This window comes from Streptopelia decaocto (assembly GCF_964273445.1).
Source record: "Streptopelia decaocto genome assembly, chromosome: Z".
NCBI lineage: Eukaryota > Metazoa > Chordata > Aves > Columbiformes > Columbidae > Streptopelia > Streptopelia decaocto.
Window position 1 is genome coordinate 64,402,389 of NC_138657.1, and position 27,278 is coordinate 64,429,666.

A 27,278-nucleotide genomic window follows, 5' to 3' on the forward strand; every position below is an offset into this window, starting at 1 on the left:
CAAGTCAAGGAAAGCTGGGCTTTGAACAATGATGATGAGCCTCTTTGTAGATTTCTCTTTGTATGCCCTAAAACTGGTCTCTGAGACCGGAAATAATAAAAATGTTTTGAGAGAACTAACTCTGTTTTCTCCAGGTACTGAAGGAAGTACTTCCTTTATCCAATCAGTACTGATTTTCCTCATGTCATATTTTGAGCATTTTGGGCTATTTGACAGCAGAATGAGCACCAGTGGCAGGCGTATTTAATATGCTTACCTAACTAGTGCTAAACAGCTGAAGAAGGTATGAATAGGACCTTTATATATTTGTTGTTGTAATCACAGGGCATGCAGAAGGTAGGTAAAGTCAAAGAGCTTAACCACTAGGTTGAGTAAGGGACATAGAAAAGGCAACTGGAGAGTGTCCAGAAGAGGGCTACGAAGTTGGTGAAGGATTTGGAGAGGAAGCCATATGAGGAGCAGCTGAAGTTTGTTCAGCCTGGAGAAGAGGAGACTGAGGGGAGACCTCATCTCAGCTACAGCTTCCTCCAACTCAGGACATTCTATGGTTCTAATTATTCCCCTCTGTTTGACACTTAAGAGATGCATCTGAAATAATGTCATCTGTTTTTGGCCCCCTGGTATAATACAAGAAAGATGCTGGAGTTCATGATGTACAGGAAAGAGCTGAAGAGCTAGGTTTGTTTAGCATTGCGAAGGCCAAGAAGGGATTTAATAGCTTTGTTTCGCTATCTAATATATGGATATAGAGATATAGAGTCACTCACAGAATCACAGAATGTTAGGGATTGGAGCAGAAACACCTCGATGAGGTTACACAGGAATGTGTCCAGGCGGGTTTTGAATGTTTCCAGAGAAGGAGACTCCACAACCCCTGTGGGCAGCCTGTTCCAGTGTCTATCACCCTCACTGTGAAGAAGTTTCCTCTCATGTGGAACCTCCTGTGTTCCAGTTTGTACCCATTGCCCCTTGTCCTGTCATTGGTTGTCACCGAGAAGAGCCTGGCTCCATCCTCGTGACACTCACCCTTTACACATTTATAAACAGTCTCCTCCAAGCTAAAGAAATCCAGCTCCCTCAGCCTTTCCTCATACAGGAAGTGCTCCACTCCCTTAGTCACTCATGGAGGTGCACTGCAAAAAGCAAGAAAAATCTGAATAGAAAGAATACATTTTTCTCAGTTTGGGTGTTTAAGCTTTGGAACACGTTTCCCAGAGAGTTTCATCCTTGAAGGTATTCAGAACTTGACTGGCAAAGGCCTTGAGCATCCTCATCTCACTTTGAAGTTAGTCCTGCCTTGGGTGGAGAGCTGGACCAGATACCCTCCAGGAAGTACTTTCTGGCCTGAGTTATTCTGTGATTGAAGGGTGTGGTACTTGCCTGCTCTGTAGAGATGCAAATCTCTCAATTGGCCTTCTCAGCATATAGGGTCTTCTAGCTTATAAGCAGTATAGACAGTACAAAAGATGCTGTAACATTGTGCATTCTAACTAGTCTGCTTTAACCCACAGAGCAGGTTTGTTTCTTAAACATACATAAAACCAGTGTAGATACAGTCCCTGCACAATCTCTTGCTTTACATATTACTTGGTAGTGCCTTCAAACAGAATCTTAATTTAAAGGGTTGCTGGGTAATTTGTTTGCTAGAACTTCTTTGTGGGTAACAAATATGAACACAGGTAGACAACATTAAAGAAAGTGCTGCAGGAGTAATGATATGAAGGATGAAATAAAACATTTATAAAGCTGGGAAAGGTAATGGTCAAATAAAAATCAATTTGATATGAGAGCATTGAGGATGAGACTGAGTTATAAGGGAATGCATTCAGACTATGTTCAAGCTCTTACTGTGTTTCAAAACATAATAAGAATAAAGCTGTATTCTAGACAGGCTACCAGTATAAATTGGGAACACTTGTAGGTAACACTTACGAAGATTACTTTGTGTCACAGAGGCACCCGAAAATGACTCCAAGCAAATGTGAGATTAAACCAAGTTTAATTTGGAACTAAAATCAAACAACAGACTTAAATCAAATTACAGAAAACAGTGCAAGTGGTGGGGGGTGATCCAAAATCTATCAGCTCTATGGCAACATTTAATAACCTGCAGGTTTGATATACCAGTTGGGGATGTGATTACCATACAACTACACAAGAATAATGATCCACAGTGTGTATGCACTCATGCAAAAGAAGAAGCCTCTTTCACTCAAGGCTACTGAGAAGAAATTATTGCTTACCCTCTGTGGGACTGGTGGGGGCAAGGACTCACTCAAGGATTTATCTGGGATAAAATAATCATCCACCAAGGGGAAGTTGAGGGCACTTAATCCTGACAAGTCTCCTTAGGTGATGTCCCTGGTCTGAAGGAAGGGCTCTGATCACAGCCTGGCTGCTCCAAGAAGACCACTCAGAGGAGACTTTGGTAGGGGCCCCCTTTTAAAGCCTGGTCAGATCTGGCTGTGATCATTTCAAGCATGGTCCAGAAGCTTCTCTGGGCCTGGGCACCTCTTTGGCTGAGGACTTGGTCCGTTGACTGAGGTCCAGCCTCCTCTGTTCCCCCAGCTGGGGGTCACAGGAGTAACCATGCCCCAGGGTGTGGGGGAGTGTGATGGTTGGTACGTGAGGAACAGCCACAGTGGGGCACAAAAAGTCTTTAAGAGCCGTCAACTGTCATATTGAAAGCTCTGGACCTCATCAGGGTGTATGCAACATAAACTACTTGAATTTTGTTAGCTTGGAAAAAAAATGATAGTAGAATGAATCAAATGAAAAACCTCAAACTGTTTGTGAAGAGAGAGGACATTTCAGAAGAGACAGTTTCTTTCTTTTTTTTTTTTTGTTTTCCTCAACTCATACTAAATAATTTGTGCAGCATCTGTAAATAAAGATTTAAAAAAAAATAGGCTTTCTTGCTTAGAAAGTCACTCCTGGAGTTACAGTAGTCACTATTGCACATATTTTACTTTCCAAGCTGATAAAAATTTCTAGATCTGTTTTCTTCTTTTCCTACCTCAGTGACTCATGACTTGTATTTGTGAAGAAATAATTTGATGTTGAGAATCACAGAATGGTTGTGCTTGGAAGTGACCTCTGGAGAACACCTAATCCAACCCACATGCTAAAGCAGGTTCACCTAGAGTAGGTCACACAGGAATGTGTCTAGGTGGGTTTTGAATGTCTCTAGAGAAGGAGACTCCACAGCCTCTCTGGGCAGCCTATTCCACTGTCTGTTGCTCTCTAAGTAAAAAGTTTCTCCTCATATTCAGATAGAGCCTCCGGTGCTTCAGTCTGTACCTGTTGCCCCTCATCCTGTCCCTGGGCATCACTGAAAGAGCCTAACTGAAAGAGTCTGGTCCCATCCTCTTGACACCCACCCTTGAGTTATTTATAAACATTGATGAGATCCCCTCTCAGCCTTCTCTTCTACAGGCTGAACAGACGCAGCTGTCTCAGTCTCTTCTTGTAAAAAAGGTGCTCCAGACCCCTCACCATCTTTGTATCCCGCCTCTGGACTTCCTCCAGTAGTTCCTTATCCTTCTTAAACTGGGGAGCCCAGAACTGGACGCAATACTCCAGATGTGGCCTCACCAGGGCGGAGAAGAGGGGGAGGAGAACCTCCCTTGACCTGTTGGCCACACTCTTCCTAATGCAAGCCAGGATACTATTTGCCTTCTTGGCTACAGGGGCAAGTTGCTGACTCGTGAGTAACTTGTTTTCGACCAGGACTCCCAGGTTCTTCTCTGCAGAGCTGCTTTCCAGCTGGTCAACCCCCAACCTGTACTGGTGCTTGGGGTTGTTCCTCCCCAGGTGCAGGACCCTACAATTGCCCTTGTTTAATTTCATAAGGTTCAATTTTTCTGCCCAACTGCTCAGCCTGTCCAGGTCTCACTGGATGGCAGCACAACCTTGTGGTGTGTCAGCCACTCCTGCCAGTTTTGTGTCATCAGCAAACTTGTTGAGGATGCACTCAATCTCTTCATCCAGGTCAATGATGGGCAGGTTGAACAGGACTGGACCCAGGACTGAACCCTAAGGAACCCCAGTAACTACAGGTTTCCAACCAGACTCTGCACTGTTGATCACAACCCTCTGAGCTCTGCCATCCAACCAGTTTTTGATCCATCTCACTGTCCTGCTTCCCGAGCTTACCTATGAGAATGTTGTGTCAAAAACCTTGCTGAAGTGAAGGTAGACACTGCTCTCCCCTCATCTTCCTAGTCAGTCATACCATTATAGAAGGCTGTCAAGCATGATCTCCCCTTGTTGAATCCATGTTTACTGTTCCTGGTAGCCTTCTTTTCCTCCACATGCTTGAAGATGTCCAGAATGAATTGTTCCATCACCATTCTGGGGATTAAGGTGAGGCTGACTGGCCTGTAGTTTCCTGGGTTTTCCTTCTTGAAGACTGGAGTAATGTTGGCTTTCCTGTAGTCCACAGGCACCTCTCCTGTTCTCCATGACCTTTCAAAGATGATGGAGAGTAGCTTGGCAATAATGTCTGCTATCTCCCTCAGCACTTTTTGGTGCATCCCACTGAGGCCCAGGGATTTGTGGATGTCCAGTTTTACTGAACAATCTCTAACCTGATATTCCTTAACCAAGGGAAAGTCTTCCTTTCTCTAGACTTCCCCTCTTACCTCCAGGGTCTGGTATTCCTGCAGGCTGGTCTTACCAGTAAAAATGGAAGTGAAGAAGGCATTCAGTAACTCTGTTTCTCTTCATCCTCTGTTACCAAGGCACCCACCTCAATCAGCAGCGGACCTACATTTTCCCTAACGTTCCTTTTGCTGCTGATGTACTTGAAAAAGTCCTTCTTGTTGTCCTTGACATCTCTGGCCAGATTTAATTCTATGTAGAGCTCAGCCTCCTTCACTACATCCCTGCACACTATAGCAGCATTCCTATATTCCTCCCAAGTGGCCTGTCCCTTTTTCCACATTCTGTAAACTTCCTTCTTCCATTTGAGTTTTGTCAGAAGCTCCTTGCTCATCCATGCAGCTTTCCTGCTTCTTATACTTGACTGCTTGCTCATAGGGATGCATCGGTCTCGAGCTTGGAGGAACTGATGATTGAATTGATCAGCTTTCCTTCAGCCCCTACCTTCTAGAGCCCTAACCCATGGAATTAATCAAAGTAGGACCTTGAAAACCTCTCACTGTCTCTTCCACCACCTGTGTCAGAAAGTTATAATCAATGCTCTGCAGGAACCTCCTGGACTGTGCATGTTTAGCTATGTTATCTTTCCAGCAGATATCAGGGTGGTTGAAGTCCCACATGAGAACCAGGGCCTGAAATCATGAAGCTACTTTCAGCTGTCTGTAGAATCATCAGCTTCTTGATTGTAGCCTGTAGTGAACACCTGCACACTGCCACCTGTATTAGTCTGGCCTTTAATTCTTATCCATAAGCTCTCAACTCGTTCTTCATTCACTCCGAGGCTGAGCTTCGTATTTCAATTGCTCTCTCACATAAAGAGCAACTCCACAACCTCGCCTTGCTGGCCTGGCTTTCCTAAAAAGTACATAGCCTTCCATGACAGCATTGCAGTCATGTGAGCTGTCTCACCACGTCTCTGTAACTGGAATGAGATCATGGCTCTGTGACTGTAGACAGATCTCACATTCTTCCTGTTTATTCCCCATGCTATGTGTGTTGGTGTACAGGCACTTCGGAGAGGTAATAGAGCATGCAGGTTTCCCAGGAGGAGTGCAAGAGGATTCACTGTAGCCGTACACACCCTTGAGGTTATCGGCCTTGTGGTTCTCATCTTGAGAGGCAGCTAAGGAATATTTGTCATTGCCCTGGTTGGCCTGGCTTATTGCCCAGTTGGATGGGATGGCATAAGCATTGCCACTTCAGATCCTGCTGCCTTGAGTCCTTCAGTTTCATGTCTCCACTTTCTAAACCTAGACTGAACATTTTAAATATGTGGGAAACCTTAGTAAAAGTGATTATTTACTTACAGCTGTCAATAATAGATAGCTAGATGGATCAGATGCTTTTGTATATCTTCCGAGACTACATCTTAAGTATGTTTTAAATCCACATGCATTCTTAGCATTTTATTGTTTTTGACCTAAACTCAACACAAATTGAAGAGCCTGCTCCAGGAGTAGGGTATTACTATAACTTGCTTATCACAGAATTGGCTCATTTAAAAAAGAAATCATCCAGTAGGCAGGGGAGTACAAAAAATAAGTACTATTCCCTGTCATCCCTTTCTGGCAACAGCTGATAGAAGTTTGATTTGATGGTCAATTGATTGCTAGAAAGTTATGTTTAGCAAAGGTTAGAGAGTCTTGCAGGCATATAAATAGAAACAGAAGATACTTTTGCAGTCAGATTTTACAGATGGACCTTCTCTTTAGCAAGTTAAGGTTGTCTTCCTTACAGAATTAATCTCCTGAATAAGTCAGTGTGTCAGTAGTGTAATATTCATTGTATTAGATAGTTTTTAGAACCCTCTACCTCAAAATGGAAACAAAATAAATCCACAATACTCCCTTTTCTCCTTATTAAAACTTAAGTTTTGTAGAAGTTAATACCAAGTTATAATTAGATGTTTGCAGCTGTTACTTCAGATGTGTGGCTTCCATCCCAGTGCTGCTTGCATGCCTCCCAATTGCTTAAAAATAGAAATAGCTGTGTTAGAAATAGTATTATAAATGGTTGGGCTAGCATAAATGCTAGTATGTATGCAAAATAATATTACAGAAGTGTGAAGTTAGTGTTAAGATATGGTTAAATTAGTGGACATAGCTCTTCATTTAGGTGTGGGATGTCTGCATAATGTGGACACAAAAAAATAAGGGGTGGAGTGGGACCAAATTGTGGGCTGGAAACTGAAATGTTTACCAAGAACTGAGGCAGGAGGGACACCAGTGTTGAGAGGTATAATATTTTGACCATACTGAGATAAGATCTGTGTTATCAAAAAGACAGGGTTTTTTTTTTCTACCCCAGAGAAAGGTTTTATTCTGCATGTACTTAATTTTCACTAATGAAATTATAATGAAAAATACACTGGTGCTTTCCTTTTCTCAAATATCCTGGTGAAGTGACTGCTGGAAAAGTGAAAGCTGCTGCACTTAGCCTGCCTGATGGCTCATATAAATCAATATAGGAAGTAGGAAGAATTTTTTATACTGCTCCTATTGCAGACTCTGTTAAGGATTGGGTTACCTCCTACTGGCTTTAAAACAGCTAGAAATTGTAGAGAAGAAGCCGTGGTTGGCTACTCTTTTAGCTTTTGTTCCATGTTGAATAGAAGCAGAAGTGAAGATGTTTGTCCTAATACTTTTTGATTTTTTTTCCTTTCCCCTTTCCTTTTTGAAGGGTCTTTGAGACTAGTCACATAAGAAATCTCTATGCCTTTGGAAGGTTCTTTCCATTAATTAGTAGATATTTCATGACAGAAACTTGCAGGCAAATATGTTAGATAGAGGTATAAATTCGAATAACCTTCACATATCCTGTTAGACCTTATTAAGGCAGTATAAATAGGATTATCAGTCGAAAGTAAAAGGGAATTAAAAAATGTAATGCTCGCACGACTTAATAGAGTTGCTGATGTGATATACTGTAGTTTGACTTGGAGCAGTCCATCTTGGACCATATTGGACAAGGAGGGGGATGAAATTGGCTGTAAAATGCCAATAAAACAAAAGATTATCTGGGTCCTAATCTCAATTTACCAAGAATATTAGTAATCCAGACAAAACCGTAAAATATACCTGACTTTACTACTAGCAGAGACAAAGTAATGATATACATTGTAGAAAAGGATTTACCACTGTTACATTTTTGTTTTCTGTAGGTAGAAGGATTGCTGGTCCATTGTGGTTTTTAGCTGAAAGCCTTGCCTAGGCTGAAGCAGTGATTTATTTCATGTCAAGAGTTCAGAAATTCTTATACACAATGGTCTAGCGCTGTTCCAGTAATTCACATTGTTTTTTCAATGATTTTTCCAGGGAAATTGTCAGTATTAAGAAACTGAGTTTTGCCTCAAGGCGCATGTTTGTTAGACATCAGCTTCCTGCCTGCCTCAGAGTTTTTAGACCAGTGATTGATGTATCATGTATATCTGTTGTTGCATACATTTTGGGACTTTTGGATGAAAATAAAATCACAGACTGCTAATGTTTGTGTTATGATCCCTTTCTGGTAAGGAAAGTAATACTTAAAAACAGTATTCAAATCCCCAAAATAAAAATTACCTTTTTCCTTCTTGCCTTTCCCTGCAGTGGATACTCGAGATTGCAGCTAATTAGAGAAAACTAGATAGCATGAACAGGGAGAGCCATGTAGTATCAATAAGGATCATGGAATTTTTGCGATATTGTCTTTGGAGAGGTTGAAATAAATTTTTCTTGCTTTGTGGTGTTGACTAGTAATTGAAGATTTCATGCAACAGCTGGTTTGGGGGGTGTCATCTTGCCTACCATATAGGAAGAGGAGTAGTGACAGTAGCCTTTTGCAATTCAGCAGCAACTGTGGCAAACAATTGGGAGATAAGGTAGGAAACCTGTTGACAAGGTCCTTGAAGAGCAATGTTTAGATATGTAATAGTGGCAAAGACAAAAGATCATGACAGTCTGGCTCCCTAAGCTAAAGTGGGCTCTCTTTTGAGATGAGCAGACACTGGTGGGGATCTTTCAAATTTTTCAGGACATTTAAAGCCCTATAGGAAATATTTGAGTTTAAGCCTGTTGAGAGAAACATGTGACAACAGTTCTGAAGTGAAAAAGTATTAATTTTGACTAAGCTGTTTTCACAAATGGGGTTAATGTTTACCTTGCTTATCTCCAGACAGTCTCAACTTTTCCAGTGTGACCTTTGCCCTAGAACTTGAACCTTTCTTCCACATTAGTGGAGTATATTACCAGTAAGCTGTGGGGTCAGGTGAACCAATCAAATTTGAATTTATAAATACTGATTAAAATGTCAACATAAGGCAAAATCTCTAATTTTGAGACCTTTAATTGCATAAGGGGCAGATGATCTGGAATCATTAGCAGAGCAAATATAAATTAGCCTTCTTCTGCAGAAGAAAGAATTCTGTTGCCTGCCAATAGCGGAGAAGTAGTGTTTTGCCGCTGATGTTCCATTGGAGTTTTCTGGGGAAAAAGTGAGTTATTTGTGCCTTTTGTTTCTGGCCTGCCCAAAATCTTCTCTACCCTTTTGTTTGAAGATTAGCTGCAGAGCTCAGCTTTGTGGATCCTGGAGTGGGCACTGTGGGCACAAGAGTGCCTTGGAAAGACTCTTGTGACTCAATTCCTCTGATTAATGTGGCTTGGAACTTAGTTCCCATGTAATTTTCCCTTTCAGCATGTGTGGTCTCTTCCAGCTGATAATTGTGAATATGTCAAGGTAGAGCAAGGCCTGTGTTTTGCTAGTGGTAATCAGCCCTGGAAAAAAGAATAAATGTGTTTGGACTTTTTTTAGCCACTTCCATCCTGTGCAAAATGACTAAAATTGTTGCAATCAAAGCCTAAATGTAGGCAAGTCTCTTTCATGCTGAAAGCAGGCTTAATAATTTTGTCTTCTAGTCACTGATTTCTACAGCAGTTTAGCAGCAGCTGCTGAACATACTCACTTTGTAATACAAAACATGATCTGCAGATGGGAAAAAGAAGACAAGTAGATTCCTGTGGGTATAATGGTCTCCAGCAACTGTATTGTCAAGAAATGCCAAAGCTGGCGACTGCGTGCTGTGGTGTTGCTTTTTCTTTTGCTTTTTAATAGTAGATGAAATCCTGTGTAGGTATGCCCGTGTAAAAACCACTGTTTCTGTTTAATGAAAGAACCTAGAGAATCAAACAGAACCTAGAGAAATCCTTGGCTTTAGTCAAAGTGAATTCAAGGTATTCCAGTTCTGGTAAACTCTTATCATTGTTTATAGTTGTTCAGCTGAACAGTTGTACCAGCAGCTGGCATTTATGTCTTTTGTGTGGTTTTGTATCCCTTTTCCCTTAATATATGACAACACTCTTAAACTCTAAAGACTGGAATATTCATGTGGACTCAGTAGCTGGAATCTGTTTAGTGTTGGTGTTTCAAACACTTTGCAGTCTGTGCGTTTTCTCCATTAGTCATGTGGTGATGTGGTACTTTGCCAAGGGGTGAAATAGACTGTAAGGCAGCAGGTCAGAACGGAGCATGGATTTTCTAACACTGTGTTAGATGAAGTGATTTTCTGTACTTCGAGGTGGAAAATTCATTCAGAATTTTCACGCTTTTTTGTTGAAGAATCAGGGTTATTTATTGCTACTTTAAAAGGTTAGCTAAGAGTGCAACATGGTAGGCAACAAACAAAACCTGAAGTAACATTTTTCTATTATATTTTACTAGGAAGTATTTGAAAAGGATTTGGACACCTAGAAAATGAATACAAAGATTTATTGAGTTAGTGTTGGCAACAGTCGAATGGCCTTTTTCAAAAAGGCTTGTGCTTCTTATTTAAGGGAGTTTTCACCTTTTACTGATTACAGTAGCTACTCTACAAGCAAGTTATGCTGCATTATTGTTGTAAGGAGCTGGAGTTGATGTGTTCTGCCACTGCTGCTTTTGGCTGAAAACTTGAGATATAGCAGAGATAACGTGATTAAGCAGAGCCTGAATGATTCTGTACTGCATTACCATTTCTCATTTGACCAGTAGGTTACTGATACAGTGTTCGGGTTGTTTTTTTTTCATTGATTTAATATGTCCCTGAAGCATTTATGGATTCAGCTGGTGTAAACTAGACATGCCAATAAACACTTTGTGGTTGTGGTGTTTTTTTTTTTTAATTTTCTTTATTAAAAAATAAAAAATAAATAAAAAAAAATATATATTTTTTTTTAATTGGCATTTTCCCCCCTCATTTTATTTTGATAAATTTTATTCCCATAAAGACTATGTTTGTAGCACTTTTGATTTTTTTTTTTTTTTTTGTGGCCAAGTTAATTTGATTATTAATTCTTCATCATTCCAAGGTAAATAAAGTGATTACACTCAAAACTTCTTCCAGTGGCTGACTCCTATAGTACATCTCCTTGCAGAGAGTATCTTTGACTACCAGGCATTAATTTAGATTCATTTTAGATTATTGCTGCTGTCTCTGTTGCTACTGTGTTACTTCTTCCACTTCAAAAAAAAAAAGAGCTAGTTAAAGCCTGTACATTCTGGTGTAGGAGTTCTTATTTGATTTCTCTTAATAAATTATTCAATAAATTGTTTCAAAATTTAGTTGATAGTGTCATGTATTGTATGTCTTAAACAATGTAATTCTGAGAAAGTTGTTTTCATTGCTAAATGTTATTAACAATCCCATAATTGGAAAGACTTCAGATTATAGTATTATTCGTAGAAGAATCCTTTCTATTAATGCATAGAATCATTCTGAAATGTTTCACCTTCCTCCATAGGGATCAGTGGTTTTCAGTGCTGTAAGCGAGTTTGTAGAAGAATACCAAGCAAAGCAAAACATGCTTGACTGCTGTTTACTTAGTTCAGCCTATCTAGTTTGTTATAAATCTCAGTGTTGTATCTGGTTTATCTATAGGAAAATACAAACAGATTACTTAAATTGCGTCTGTATTGCACATGATAAACAGTTGATTTCTTTTTATTTTATGTTTTTTATATGTAGCCTGTTTGGCATTCTTTTTGATCCAGATAATTTGCATTTAAATTGATAATGCCTAGCTTTAAGTAGGCACCTGAGTATTCCTTTTGCATCACATTTCAGAATGCATAGAGCTGACACACAGATATGTTTGTACTTTGAAAGATACAGTCAGCGGTGCCTGTAACAAAAGGAGAAAGTTAACTGAGGGGATAAAAATGAATTGTATAGAACACAGAATATTGAATTAGACAAAATGTGACCTTTTCTGGTTAAATCTGAGTTCAAGTGCCTTCTTTCTTTTACAGTATATGCTGTTAAAATCTGTGGTAGTTGTTGTTAATTTGTGACTTCATGTTCATTATATACAATTTTTTTTGGGTGTTTGGGCATGTAAGGGGTGTAAATATCCATGCAGAATAACATCTTTGTACATCAAAATGCACAGTTAAAAATATTTAAAAGAAGCCTTGTATTCGACGCCAAGGAGTGTTCTCCGGGTGACACGGGAGAACTGTGAATGGAGTCTGCACTGAGTACTGGTAACCACCTTCCCAAGGTTTCCAATGCAGAAGTGGCAATTTTCATTCATGAAAATGCTTGTGAAGAGGTGACTTTTGATTTAATTGGTGAGGGTACACACTAAGCAAAGCCCCTGGTAAGCTGGTGGCTGCAGCTAGATGACTAGAAAGAATACGAAAGCCTTCAGCTGAGAGGCAGAACATCAGGCTTCACCGTAAGGCATTAATAATGCCCCTCTCTGTGGCAGCCAGTGTGGAAAAACAGTCATCTTGACTAGGACTTGCATTACCAGTGAAGAAGGTACTGGTACAGTTTTCCTAATAAAAGTGAATATAGTATTGCATCTTGGACAAACCAGTTCAGACCAGGATTTCTGTGAAAGAGGTGGTCCAAACACAAGCTCATTTGGGTCATCTGGAAGGGAGAATGATTGTATAGTTGTATCTGTTTTGGAAGAAGTAGGTCTGAGTGAGAACACCTTGCCTGACAACGAAAGAGCTGAACACCTTTCTGTACCTTTTTGAAAATCATTTAATCGTGTCTTGAACTATATAGCCACTCCTAAAATGCAACTCTAGTGTTAACAGAAAACAATTTCTGAGGCATAGATTTACTGTTCTTGGAACCAGGAAACATTATAAGTTGTCGTAAGAACAAATGACAGCTTTGACAGAGACATTTAATGTGGGACACCTCCACCTGGCATTTGAGGTGGTTGATCTGTCTCCACACTGAGCCCTTTGGTAATGTGTTCTGTGAATCTGAAGAACTCAATATTGGCGAAGTTGGAAGCAATCAAATAAAAAGCTTAACCTGCCACTGCTTCATTTAGAAGGTATTTATAATGAGTTAATTCAATATGATATATTAAACTTATAAAAAGGTCAAGATTAGCCTTTAAAAAGCTCTTGCACAGTGCAGAAGGCCCTTTCCTTGATAGGTCAACCCAATCCTATGCTATGTTATTTCCCCTGCTTTTTTTCCTTATTCTCATATCCAAATGCAAGATATGCTATAATCCACCAAATTTTCTTCAGTGAAAACACAGTAATTGCTTAAAAAGAAAATCCTTCAAATTCATCACTCACAGCAGAGACTCTCACTGTCAGCAATTATGATAGGAAGGTGAATTGTCTGCCATTGCTGATTTTTTTTTTATTCCTCCTGTTATTAATGCAGTGTTAGTGTTAAAATGTTAACCTATTCATTATTATTCAATATATTCATCAATGATTTGGATGAGGGAATGAGTGCACTGTCAGCAAGTTTGCTGATGACACCAAGCTGGGAGGAGTGGCTGACACGCCAGAAGTCTGTGCTGCCATCCAGAGACCTGCACAGCCTGGAGAGTTGGACGGGGAAAAATTTAATGAAATATAACAAGGGCAAGTGTAGAGTCTTGCATCTGGGCAGGAACAACTCCAGGTTCCAGTATAAATTGAGAGCAGTGTAAGGGAAAGGGACCTGGGGGTCCTGGTGGACAGCAGGGTGACCATGAGCCAGCACTGTGCCCTTGTGGCCAGGAAGGCCAATGGCATCCTGGGGTGTATTAGAAGGGGGGTGGTTAGTAGGTCGAGAGAGGTTCTCCTTCCCCTCTACTCTGCCCTGGTGAGACCACACCTGGAATATTGTGTCCAGTTCTGGGCCCCTCAGTTCAAGAAGGACAGGGAACTGCTGGAGAGAGTCCACCACAGGGCAACAAAGATGATGGAGTGGAGCATCTCCCTTATGAGGAAAGGCTGAGGGAGCTGGGTTTCTTTAGCTTAGAGAAGAGGAGATTGAGGGGTGATGTCATTGATGTTTATAAATATATAAAGGGTGAGTGTCATGAGGATGAAGCCAGGCTGTTCTCGGTGGCAGCCAGTGATAGGACAAGGGATAATGGGTTCAAACTGGAACACAAGAGGTTCCACTTAAATTTAAGAAGAAACTTCTTCACGGTGAGGGTGACAGACACTGGAACAGGCTGCCCAGGGGGATTGTGGAGTCTCCTACTCTGGAGCCATTCAAAACCCGCCTGGACGCCTTCCTGTGTAGCCTCATTTAGATGTTTCTGCTCCAGCAGGGGGATTGGACCAGATGATCTTTCAAGGTCCCTTCTAATCCCTGACATTCTGTGATTCTGTGATTCTTAAGGCAGTGTATTAAGATCTAACACGTGTTAACAGAAAGCCCTCAGGTGCTTACAGCCTATGATGGATGGGTAGAGCAACAGTGCAAAAAAACCCCTCGTATTAATCTCAACGCACTTCACACCTTCCCAGCTGAAGAATGCATTACTGAAATTTCTCTTGAGAAGGTTAATTTTTTTTTTTTCAGACTACTTCATGGACAACTGTCAACTCTGAAAGATAAGACTTCTGGAATATTTGAACTTTGCAGTTGTAGTTGGAAGATGAAGGAAATTTACTTTTGCTCTAAAACCAGCCTGCATTGACAACATTAGCTGCATCTTTAGCAGCCTATGAATGTGTCAGATTTTTATTGATTCTTTAAAATTGAAGCCTGCAACAAGCAATAAGTTAATGGCATATTTTCTTCCTCCCATATAGGGGAAGAAATCCAATATTTTAAATTTTCTGTAATTTGCAATTACAAGAACTGAGATGACATTAGTGTTTGCTAAGTCACTTGTGTTGTTTAAACCTTTTTATATAGTTCTGTTATTTAAACTATGTTTCTAGTTAGTAAGGTGAAGATTTTGATCCAAAATAAAGTCCAGTGTGCTTTATTTGGTCAGTGTGTTTTGCTTTTTTAAAAGGCTGGATATCTACACTCTGGTGCATTGCCTGAACTTGTCCATAGTGAAGCATCTTACAGATAGTGTAGGTCTAGAGGAAGAATTATAGTTACTGAAATAAAACACATATGTGCTTGTAAAACCATATTATTGATAGTAAAATGCACAGAGTATGTATGGAGTTTGAACTGATTAATAATAGGTGCAATTTGATCCAGTACACATGGATCTTAATGCAGCATCATAGCTATCTGGCAGACTGGCACAGATCTTTTAAACCTGAGGCAAGGTTTATTACGTTTTCAGACCACGTTTTTTGAGACAAAAAGGGCAAGAGTCTCTGATCCGTTAGGTCTGCTTTGTGTTATTGCAGTGGAATGAAACAGCTCTCCAGCCAGCCCAGCTCAAACTGTCCAGAGGAGGATTTCATGCAGGGCAAGGGCAGAAGTGTATAGTGTTGTCCTCTGGGGCAGAGCTCATGCCTGAGAACCATGCAGAAGGGTACTGAAGGCATCTTTCTCTCGTTTTTATACTCCAGGGGGTTGCCTGTGAAGTACGTGATCTGAAGGTCTTAACATCACTAAGATTTTACCTTCAGCGGTCTGTGTGTGTGCAGCAGGACTAGGACAGCCAGTCTTTGCAGTCTGTTTTATCGAGACTTTTAGAAAGGAAGCAGTGTAATGCCAGAAAACTGTGAAGTCATTATAGGTCATTTTGCAGTGTAACTGAGATCTGAGTTGGAGCGTGTTAAGCCTGAAGAGGTAAGTAGTTTTCAGTACGGTATTATTCAGTGCTTCCCTGTTTTCAGTGGCTGTGAATAAAACAGGTGGGAGAAACGGAATAAAGTGGCACAGTTAGCTTTTGAATGGTACAGAGTTAATTACATACCCAAGATTTTGTTTTGTTTTTTATTTTGTATGAGGCAGTTTTACTTAGTATCTTGGCAGTTCTTAATATCTTTACCAGGAAGTCATTACAGTGAATAATCTCTTCCAGAATGTTATTCTGTAGTCAGAAGTAGTGCTGCAGGATGGCATGCATGAGAATGGGCCAAGAGATTAATGTGACTCGAGTGTCTACAGAAGGCAGTGTCTGTCATTTGCTGTGCTGTTTCAGTGATAAGCCATAACCAAAACACTCCAATTTAAAAACAAACAAACAAACCAAACCAAACCCAAACTGAAAACCTGAATCAAAGGAAATAAATTTAAAGTACATGTTGCAAGTCTGTTAAATGGAATACAAAACCAAGTATGATTCTTGCTCGTACATTTTGGCAGTTTTTCCACAATCATTCTGTTACAGTATGACAGTGCCTAGAATTACTAGTGAAGTTTTTCATTAGAAATAGAACACAATGGCATTGTAAATATTAAAGAACAAAACATACAAAGGGAAGTACGTGGGTTCTAAATTGCAGTTACATTTTGTTCATGATGAATGTGACATTTTAAATTTAGGGGAATTACTCAGCTTCATAATGCAATATTGTATGCAGGTGTAACTGTTCTTTTGTATGTAAGCACATGTTATGCTAAAAGATGTTGTTTTAAATTGCAAATTCTGAACAGTTGCTGGAACTTCCTAGGAAGTGCCAGAATTTGTTACCAAGGCCCCTAATTCTGCTCCCCTATGCCTTTGCATTATGATCTCTAATTACATTGTTTCACACTATTTTTTCCTGCCTCATTCAGTGAACAGGATGGGCGGTGCTCAGGAATTGAGCCACTACTTGATATTTTAATCCTTATCATTCAGTTAGCAGCCTGGGCTTTATTTACTGCACACCATTTTAAAGTCTCTAAAGAATACACAGTTATTCATTCCCTTATGGCCCTTCTAAGTTGCCTTGCCAAACTATTTTTATCTATTCAATTCTATTTTCATGTGCATTTTCTGGTCAGTACCTATAACTTTATTTGCTATGTGAAATGAACATGTGTGCATACATACACAGCATGCACATATATATTTATGATTGAAAGAGAAATATATGATTATTCCCTTTGATAACTTCTAGAATGGAATTGAATGTCTGTTACATACTTTTAAACAGTCTTTCATGAGGGTGTTGAAAGTAAACATAATATTTATAGTCACAGTCCAAATGCACCACTTCTGTCTGTCTGCCTACTACTAGTGGCATGGGATGTTTACAGTACTTGTCTTTAAAAGGCCACTTCCAGTTAAAATAAGTTTTGTTCCTAATACAGTGTAACTCTTTTTTCTGTTGCAGAAGGAGTTGAGCCTTCCAAGAAGAGGAAGTTTGTAAGTATATGAAGTTATTTCTATTGTGCTCACAATGTAGTATGCAATTTTGACAGTTTTTGAGTAGGCTAGTCTTCATTTCAGGGCAGTTAAAATTAAGGTTAAATGTAGCAGTTGGTCTGCCTTAAAATAGATACCAAAAATCAAGATTGTAAATGAAAACCTTTGGGTTGCGCAGTGATCTTTCTTCGTGCCCATCCTCCTCTTCTAGAGGAGCTATTGTGAAAGATTTCCAAAGTGGCAGAAAGTTCTTATAGTGAAGCTTTTATTTTGTGTTGAAGTTTTCTCTTGTTAAAAATCAAGGAAGAAATGGGTTACTTTGTGAATGATATAAGTGAAACTTGACACGTAAGTAAAACTGTTTCCTTAGGAAATTCTGTGATCAGACCTATGGATGAAAAGTTCTACTAAATGTATAGGATTGTTAAGCTACTATTTTGATTAGTGGAAGTGGGGACTGTATATTCTCGTATAAATTGTTACTGAGTTAGAGTGGTATGAACTCAGATACCATGAATTAGTTGTGCTTTGCTCAGATTTCTGTACCTTGGCTTTGTTTTTCTAGTGTTTCTCAACTGTTTGGTTTTAAAGCTCATATTTTTATTTGTATTTATTTCTTGTTCTCTAGTAGTAATTTATTGAGAAAATATTGGGATAAGAACACAGCAAAACATCTTCAGAAACAAGCTCTCTCCACTTACTACTTTATTTCAAAAAATACCATAGGACTATGAGATTATCACTGTACTTCAATAAGCTTGTATTAATGTGCCAGAATGTTGTGAATAAAACTCTGAGCCCTTGCACAAAAGACCAGTTATTTGGTTTTATTTTTCTATGCTTGTTTTCAACTTGATAATGCTGAGTAGCTTTTGGTGATAGTAGGGTTGGTGTGTGACTAACTAGAGCTGGAATTGCTGGGGAAGCATAGTTAGGTGCTCTGTTGTTCTAAATTAAATGGCATAACAGAAGTCCGTACTTCATAGGACATCTGCTGACTTGGAAGAGACTTCCTTGATTTAGATTCTGGCACATGAAAAGTCTTATACTAAATAGTAAACAAGCCCATTATTTAAGAAAAATCAAGAAAATGTAAACTAATTCCACATCAAGTATTTGATTATTGCAATGACAGAGAGAAAAAACAGTTAATGAAAATGATTTTTTTGTGCCTTCTTCTGGTGCACTTGATGCTTTATGTTAACCTACGCTGTTGAAGTTAATAGCTAACTCCTGTTGACTTCAGCCAGAGCAGAGATCAGCTTTTGAGGCTTTTTTAAAATCTGTAGCCATGGCTTTGCTTACTCTTGCTATGATGTTTGACATTGAACATTATTAGGTATTTTTATCCAAGTCTGAAAAATGGCTGCAAGGCAATCACCTCAATTGCATTCATATACTTATTTTTATAACTGATCAGTGAGGTGTAAGTGCAGATTCTGTAATGTTGCTGAGCCTTCAATAAAGTATGGTAAAGGAATACCCCTTGTCAGCAAAATTGTATCTAGTTATTAAAGTGCTTAGGGTTTTGCAGATGGTATTTTAGAATATATTTAATACTGTGATGTTAGTTATCAGAGCTCGTAGTGCTGAGGTTAGCAAGGGCTGTAGCATCAGGGATTGTAAGTTTGGGGCATGTTGGCTGCTCTGTGTGTTAAATGTGTATTGACATGAAGACTGAATTTCGAAATTTAAGAGGTCCTGTGTTTTTATTGCCATAAACACCAAGAGGTCCTGAATGTCTCCAGGCAGGTGTATCACTTTGTCTTCTGGAGCTTCCGAGCCAATGGCATGCCAAGGATGCAGCTTTGAGCAGGGTGGGGAGAGCTGGTTCAGGGGTGATCAAGTAGAGAAGCTTGGAAAGCAAGGTGTGGGTTGATGAGTGACTGGTACTGATTCTCTCCTTCCGCCTTTCTCTTCTTTGAAAAGATCCCTTATTTTCTTATATGGAGCCGTCAGAGGAGGAAAGGAAAGAGGGATGCATGAGGAAGGATGTCGTGCTTCTGGTTCACCACATATATGTTTCAAAGAACTAGTGTGCAAAATATTTAAGCTTTCTTTTATATCTGTTACATTATTTTTCATACCTATTTTAGACTGGCTACTGGCTGGACCATACAGAGTTGTTTTCCATATATGTGCGGATAGTTTTTAAAATATATTTTCTATGACAACATAAAGGAGGCTGCTGTTTCTAAGTCTCAGTGGGATGGGATATGGTATATGTAATATGTTTGTATGGAAAGGTGGATATTTGGCAGGAAGCATACTGAGTTACAGATCATTTGAAAAGAAGTGGTATTTGACTGATGTGGAGTACCAGCCTTTCCCTACCTATTCTGCTGAACCAACTAGAGCTCTTGGACTTATCTACCTACGTGCTTATCTTAATACCAGAAGTATGATTCGGGTTTCTTTCATTAAGTTGATCAGATATGCTTGTTGCCAGCAAAAGTATAAGCAGAGGAGTCTACCTGTGCAGTTATTATTCCCAGTTCATTAGCTGTGGCATCTGTTCCAACACGTGTTATTTGCTGCAAGTCGGCGATGTTTGTTTACTTGTTGAGCCTCATCTGCCAGAGGTATCCTGATTGTGCCATTGGGCACATTCATTCTTGCCATGTGTGGAGTTATTCCCCCTAGTAGCTGGCCTTTTGATCTAGCTCTGTGGCTGTTAACCTACAAGCCCAACGGGCTTCAGTTAAAGAACATGCCCTCTGTTTTCCCTGACCTATTTATGTTAACCATTGCTCAGTACATACAGAGACTTCTCTGGAAACCAACAGCTTTCCTGCTTTTTGTTACACAAGATTCAGCTGAGGTAAGGGCAGGGTGGTATGAAATTCTGTTTCCTGGTTTTGAAATAGAAGACTATACAGGTCAATGGCATGGTGGTGGCAGAATTCGAGGAAGAATCCAAGAGGGGATGGAAAAGGAGGCATGGGAAATTTAATGTGTTTTAGGGGGAACTATGAGAGGGGATTGAGGATAGGAAGTGAAGGAAGCTTTGAGAGGGAGAGGGCTTAACTTTTCCATTCTTCCCCAGGTTGTGGCTGTGGAACCTCATTTTGGATCTCATTAAATAAGTTAATCTTTTTGTACACCTCCTACAATTAAACACAATTCTGATTTTACATAGTTGGTGTACAGCAACTCATATAAAAAAGAACTGGAGACAAAAACACGCTAAAAGGTTGAAGTTAATTTTGGCGTAGTTGACATAACTGAGGTAAGGGTGCTGGCTGAGAAAGAAAGCAATGTTTTCCATCCTCAGAGCACCCCCTGGCTGTGACGGCGCAAGTGCTTCTGTAGGCACAGGCAGAACTGATCCAGGTTGTTAACGAGCTTCATTCAGGTTCTTTGGCTTGTTTGTCCAGCTGCACAAATGCCTTGCTGGCAGCAGGCTCTGGTAGTATGGGGACAGAATGAATGGTTGGGAGCTTTCTCTAGGATTGTGTCCAGCAGCAGAACTGACTTTATATAAGCTTAACATGATTGTAAACTTGCATTGCTGTTACTATCCCACTTTGCCACTCTATCAGAAAATCATAGCAAAGTGTATTTTTGCACACTGCCAGTATGGGAATGGATTATTTATATGTTGGTACGATATTTTTATTGATTTGTTTATTTCCACCAAACACTTCCAAATACCAAGGGAGACTTTTGTGCTTAAAGTTAAGCCAGACTCAGAAATACAGATTTAATTTGATCAGAGTTAAGTGCTGCTAACATCTGTGTATGAAGCATGCAGATCCTCTGATGAACCAGAGAATGCCTAACTGCATCTAAAAATCCTCTTCCTTTGCATATTTAGAGTGTGGAGTAGCTGGAGTAGGTAGCCAGAATTCCCTCAGTGTATGTTGTGCATTAACTGGGTGAGTTCCCTTCAGTGAATTTAAGGCATCAATGTCCTTATCCTCTTACATTTCCTTTGCATACCCACAGAATACAGCAAAATGAGAACCAACAGAGAGTCTGGGCATGAACTCAAAGGTTGTGGTACAACAATGACCCTCAGCTTTAAGTAGGTACATTCTGGCTTAAAATGCCATTCTCCTAAAAATAAGTTAACAGCTGGCTTCTGTGAGGTGGGGAAGAGCCTTCAGAAACAGTAACACTTGAAAAGTATGCAGATGGTAGAGGACGTTCCTCCTGCCTTTAGAGGTTCAGTGGTTAAAGCACCTGCTGTAGAAATAAAATACCTCACTGTTACAGACTAAATTTCTCTTTCCTTTTTCTTTTATTTAATCTGTCAATTTCAGTTTAATTGAGAGCTAGACAACTTTTATGTATTTATTTTTGCTGCATCTGTCCTTCTCTTGACATTTCTGAAACTAATTTCAGTAATTATAAAGTACGGACTGTAGTTCAGTAGCAGCAATTATATAATCTGCTTGCACCTGTGGAAATGTCAAAGTTGGTCACAGAATTTTCATAGAATTCATTTAAGCATTACGGTGAAGCAGCTAATATCCTTGGATAACAGCAACGTAAGAGTGTGACGGGCCAAGAATTCAAGAAAAACAGTAGTTTAAAACCACTGCTTGCTTAGGGGTTTAATTCAATTTCAAGAAAGTTAATAACTGTTTTATAAGAAAGTTTTTTTCAATGACAAATATGGACTATCAGTTAACCTCAGGAAGAAAGTGGGAATGAGAAATTGAGTGGAATGGAATTATGAAATCATGCCAACCGTACTTTAAAAAAAAAAGTTCTGAGGCCGGTGTCGTGTGGGTGGACAACACAGGAATTCTGCAGTTTCTTTGTGCATGTATATATGTATGCTTACAGATAGGTAAATGTATTAAAAAATAATATATAAATGACCTGTGATAAGGAAAAGTGTTTAGATCAGATGCCGAAGCACTCAAAGGAAACCTCAAAAATCAAATACATTCATTGTACAAGCCTAACTCTCTTCCAACAGCTGCCTCTGAGTTTTATCTCCCTAATTGGGTAGGCTTCTTTGTGTCCGGAAGGATACAACTGTCGAAGACAGTCAAGGAGATGAATTTTGAGTAACTGTGAAGAATTCAGAAATAATGCAAACAAAAGCCTTCAAGCACCCGAAAACATGTAAGAAAGATTGCTACTTCCTTTGTCTTATGGATGGTTGTTTCAGGACCTGTGTAGAAGCTTATGCATGCAGCTTTGCATCTTTTTTCATCAAACATATATTTGCAGAAGGGCACTATTGTACTGCAAGTGCTTGTGTCATTGCACATCATTTGCAAAGTGCAGAAATTCAAAATTAATAGTTGAAGATGGAAATTTCATTTAAGTTCTAGAAAACAGTCATTAGTTTTGGAAAGCATCATCTAAACGATTTTAGACATATTGCTCTAAATAATACTAGATTTTTGAGAAATAACATATTTTCCTTGTTAATTATAAAAGCTATTTAAAATTCAGTCATGAGATACTCCTGTTACTGAAAATTTGTATTCCTAATTAAAATAAAGCCTCTATTTATGAAAGTCTCAGGGCTTGTTTGGAATCTTTCTCTGAAGGTGCATGGCCTCTGCAATCTGATGTTCACCAAGAGAAATTGAGTGCACAATATCCCATTAAAATTTTTACGGGAGAGAAAGATAATACTTTGAGAAAACTTTCTGCAGAGCATGTGTAAGCAGTTAGACCTAAATCGAGCAGTGAGTTCCTCATGCTGTGAAACAGTGTTGAACTGGAAACTTGTAGTGCTTTATCTCTCTTCTGTGTATACTTTTCTGGTACTGCTGTTTATGTTGGTGTAGAGAAGAAGTAAACAAGTTGACGTGAGGTGAATCTTTTGGTAAGTACCATTGTCACACTGAAAGCATAGAGTTGTAGATCAGTAAGAGTGTCTGCCCTATAGCTGTGGCTCACATATCTTCTGTTGCAAAATAGTGTGCGCTGACAGAAGACTGATGGCAGCCTAAGGAATTTGGTGTGCTTGGACAAAGGGTGTGGGGCAAGGTTGCCCCCAGGGAAGTCCCTGTTGCATGTCTTTGTAGTGTGTTGGCCTTTTGCAGGAAGTGCAGGGGGCAAAATAGGTAAGCAAGAAGAATTCTGAGCCAGGCCTGTCAAAAGCTAGCCCTTTTTGTCTCCAGACTTGGATAGCGTGGTGGTGCGGTCTGAACTGTGAGTACATGTCATGCTTAGCTACGAATCCAGCTATTCATGGAAGTTGACTTATTACAGGTACATCAGATACTTTTATTACCCTTTGCCTGTGTGTTAGAGCAACAGACTTAGTTTGCTGATCTAAATTATGTCTAAAAAAGAGTAACTTTCCTCTGTTGGGTTAGTTGTGTCCATGTTTAGAGTTTTTCAGGCATAATAGCAAAAAAACCCCCACATCGTCTTTTTTTTGTCATAGTCAAGAATAACTCTTTTGATATCAGCAAATAACACAATACTGCTCACCTGTCTGTCAAAAAGAGGGCTTTTCTGGAAGGAGTGGAAGCTGTGGGTAGAGTTGAGAAGGTCTTACACTTTAGAGCCCTGAAAGTATAACCAACTATTTTTTTTCTTACATTTAATTTTCATTTCCATTTTATCCACTCATTTTCTTCATCTGAGTTTAAGCTGAAACTCTGCTTTGGACTTTAAAATGATTGTGCTCAATATATTAATCTTGTACCTTTGTAATAAACAACAAAGCATTAATCATGAAAACTGGTCACTTTTTCGTCTTAAATTATTTGGGAGTTTATCATCTTAAATTTGGAAACTGGAGTAGATTAATTATTGTTGCCCGGTAATCAGTCTCTCAATTCAAATATGGGTGGTTTGTGCTCAGATGGGTACTCTCCATCACCTCCATTTGATTCTCAGGACATGTATGCTTTAGTGTTACGTGTTACTAGCACTATTTCTGTATGCACTTCTGTGTTAAATAAGAACATGCTTGTTTAGCTGGTTTTCTCCCTGGCGGCAGTATACTGTAGTTGGTATGCTGCGTGGTACTCTATAACCACATTTCTGTCTTTCTGACAAACTAAGTTGATTAAAGTCCATAACTTTCAGCATTTTTCTATTGCTGTCATTGAGGCGATTTTTTTTCCTGCAAGGTTTATTTTGTGGTGTTTGCCCATGCTACGGGTAGACAGAAAAATTCTGTCACCCTTTTATATCTCTGTGTTACTGTTTCTATCAGCACCTTTTGTCACAGACACGTACCAGGGGAACAATGTCTTCCAAGCACCCCTGTATTACTTTTCTTAGTGCTGACTTAGTAGGTGCAGCTGACACACACTCTTAAGTTTCTAGATGCTTAACATTGCATTTGTCATCAGAATGCATTTTTGTTTAACGGAGCACAGAAAACCAACAGATCCAGATCACTTCATATGTGATAACATTGTCATCCTTAGTATTTGTCATTTCTTCATTGTTTTACCTTTGAACTTTCAGCAGTGGTTTTAAATCTAACTTCCTTGTCACTGATGAAAATGCTGAATAGCATCAAGCCAGATGATAAAATTTTATGAACTGTTTGTAAAAAATCTCCTTTATACAAAGGAGATTGCTCCACTAACAACGTCTTTTTTTTTTTTTTTTTAGATTGGTTAATGAACTCTAAATCTATGTAACATATGCTTTATTGAGATTTTGATGCAAATTCTGAAAAAGGAATTCAAATACTTCACGAATTCTGTGCGTCTGGGCAGGTCACTTGTGTATGGCATGGGCGACCAGCTGTTGAATCTTCATCTCATCTTTTGGCTTCCTTGTGACTGACAGTGGAAAAACTCCTTTTTGGACGTGTTTTTTGTATGCTTTAGGAGCCAACAGTTACTGTAGCATGATCCTTTTGCCTCACAATCTTGCTTACTTCAGCCTCCATAAATTTTATGCAAGTCTGCTGCCCATTGTTTGTGTTTCCTTGTTGTGGAGTTGTGTTGGCCAAACGGAAGAGTCATGACACTTGCCTTGTGCTGTGCAGCCTTGTTGCCATCCTCTTTTTGTCAGCACAGGGTCTGCTGCAGACAAGTCCTTTGTGCTGGGGACAGCACAGTCTTGTTTTTGATGTAAACAACACATCCCTTGGTAATCATTCTGCGATTTTATTGCTGTTAGTTGTGTCCTTGGCTATCAGTATATATATATTCTATTTACTCTTCTTCCTTTGTTTCTTTTGGTGCTTTCACATGCGCATTTGCATCCCTGCTTCATTTGTACCAATATTAATATTATTACATATCTCTGCATGTTGTCTCAACTCATGTTTTACTGGTATATATGTAGGTTTTACACAGTGATGTCCTCTCTTTATGATTTATCACGTCATGTGTTAGAGAAAGGAGCTATCTGTTTTAATCTAATGTAACACGTCCCTTCTCAGTGAAAGATGTATACACTGCTTGAGGATATTTTAGAGCCTTGTGAAACCTTGTTACCGGTAAATTCATGCTCATCTGTGTGTGTGCATGCACACAATCTTTATGTATACAGAAAAAAAAAAAAGTCAGGTAATGATGCCTTTTTGTGTATTTTAAGACTATTTTTTGTTGTATTAATGGGACATACATTCATACAGCATTGTCCATTATATTCTTTGATCATGTAGATATGTTTCTAAAGCCCAAGACATGACAGCATTTATTGAAATAACACAGCTACCTGGAGGATTGATGACCAGAAAATGAGGTGTTCAGGTTTTAAAGCTTAATTGTGTAACATGATATTTATCTGCTCTTGTTCTGTGAGTGGTGTGGTGTCTTAGTAATGTAAATTACGACCTGACCCATGCTTGCCAAGGTACCATGCTTCTCCACAGTGCTCTGGGTGTGCTATGCCCTGTTGGAATTTTGTTTGGGCTACTTAGGCAATGACAGGACAGAGTCAAAAAAAGAAAAATAACCTTAAATAATTCCGTATTATAATTGTGAAGAGATTAAGCCACAAGGAAAATGCAAAATGAAATCAATCTTTAGGGTCAAGTTGTGGTCCTGTAGGAATATTGCAGAATTTCAGGATAAGGGAATTGCATGATTCTTGGAAGGAGCAAAGAAAATCAAGTGTCTGGGTGTCTCCATACTTTGCCTAAATTATTTTTTTTTTTTTGCAGTAGCTTATATGAAAATTTAAATATTTAAAATATTTGTATACTTGAAAATAATTATTTTATAGCACATGAGGTTCAACCTAGATGTTGGAGGGCCACATCTTATGGCTAATATATGGCTGGCATGTGAAGGCAGGTGCTGAGGTGCTAAAGTAATTAAATTTCTACAAAGAAATAGCATTAGAGAAGACCTCATCAGTTCACTGCTAAATCTTGAATACTGAACTTGACAAAATGTGGCAAGAAAGAGTAATGGGATGGAAGTCTGACAAACTGGCTAACTTACTGTTCTTGCTCTTCCCATGTGATGGTCCACTCCCATCAGCAGCCTTTTCAGCTTGCAGCCTTTTTCACGGAACTGTGCTTTTTCTATAGGTTCTGCCCTTGTGTCCTGCATTACCTGTTGAACCCCTAGTTCCTGGTGTTTGCAGTGTTTCTGTGTGCATAAAAGCAGCAAAGTACATAGCAAGAGAAGAGGGAAAATGCTAGGGGAATGTAATGTCTGGAAATACCAGCTGTTGAAGCAAGAGGGTGGTGATCTCTGAGCAGCAGGTTGGAGTCTAGAGATAACTCTATGAGCGCAATAATTGCATTATTAAATTCTGACATTCAGTGGCAAATGTGAGAGATGCATGCTGAATAACAAAAATATTTTGGAAAGGTACTTTCTCTGAGTATTTTTAAATTAGCATTGGCTGTTTCCTTAATTTTTTTGTGAGCAGAGGTTGCATTGTAATTAAAATTATTTCTCTTTGATATTTGTTCTAGTAAAATTTAAAAATTGTATGGCATATACAAGAAGAATAAATGACCATACAACCACCTGGTTTTATTCTGCTGCCTGAGAAAGTACTTACCAAGTGAGAAACCTGGCAGAAGAACATAATGTAGGTAATCACTGCTAGTCAGTGCAGCTTGAATTTCAAATAGTAAATCCTGAAAATCTGACATGCTGAAACAGCTTCTTGTTCCTTTTTTTTTTTTCTTTCCCCAGTGGTATTAATTTTGGTAAGTCCAGTTTTCTTCAGTTAAGGAAAATTCAAGGTTTGTCAAAGGGAATTGTTTGCCACAAAGGAGTTATA

At 39.2% G+C, this 27,278-nt stretch overlaps 1 protein-coding gene across 7 annotated transcripts in view; it reads left to right on the top strand.

The window, feature by feature from the left end:
* The window catches only part of MAST4 (microtubule associated serine/threonine kinase family member 4), a gene marked incomplete at its 5' end in the record, with an annotated part of 207,278 nt that overhangs the window by 29,262 nt on the left and 150,738 nt on the right, over window positions 1–27,278 (top strand). For 5 of the 7 annotated variants that reach the window (XM_082074591.1, XM_082074592.1, XM_082074594.1 and 2 more), the window contains one exon: window positions 17,113–17,144. The exons of the other annotated variants lie outside the window; for them this stretch is intronic. In XM_082074591.1, the coding sequence (XP_081930717.1) occupies window positions 17,113–17,144 (32 nt within the window). The remainder of the gene's footprint in view (window positions 1–17,112; window positions 17,145–27,278) is intronic. 7 annotated transcript variants of the gene reach the window in all.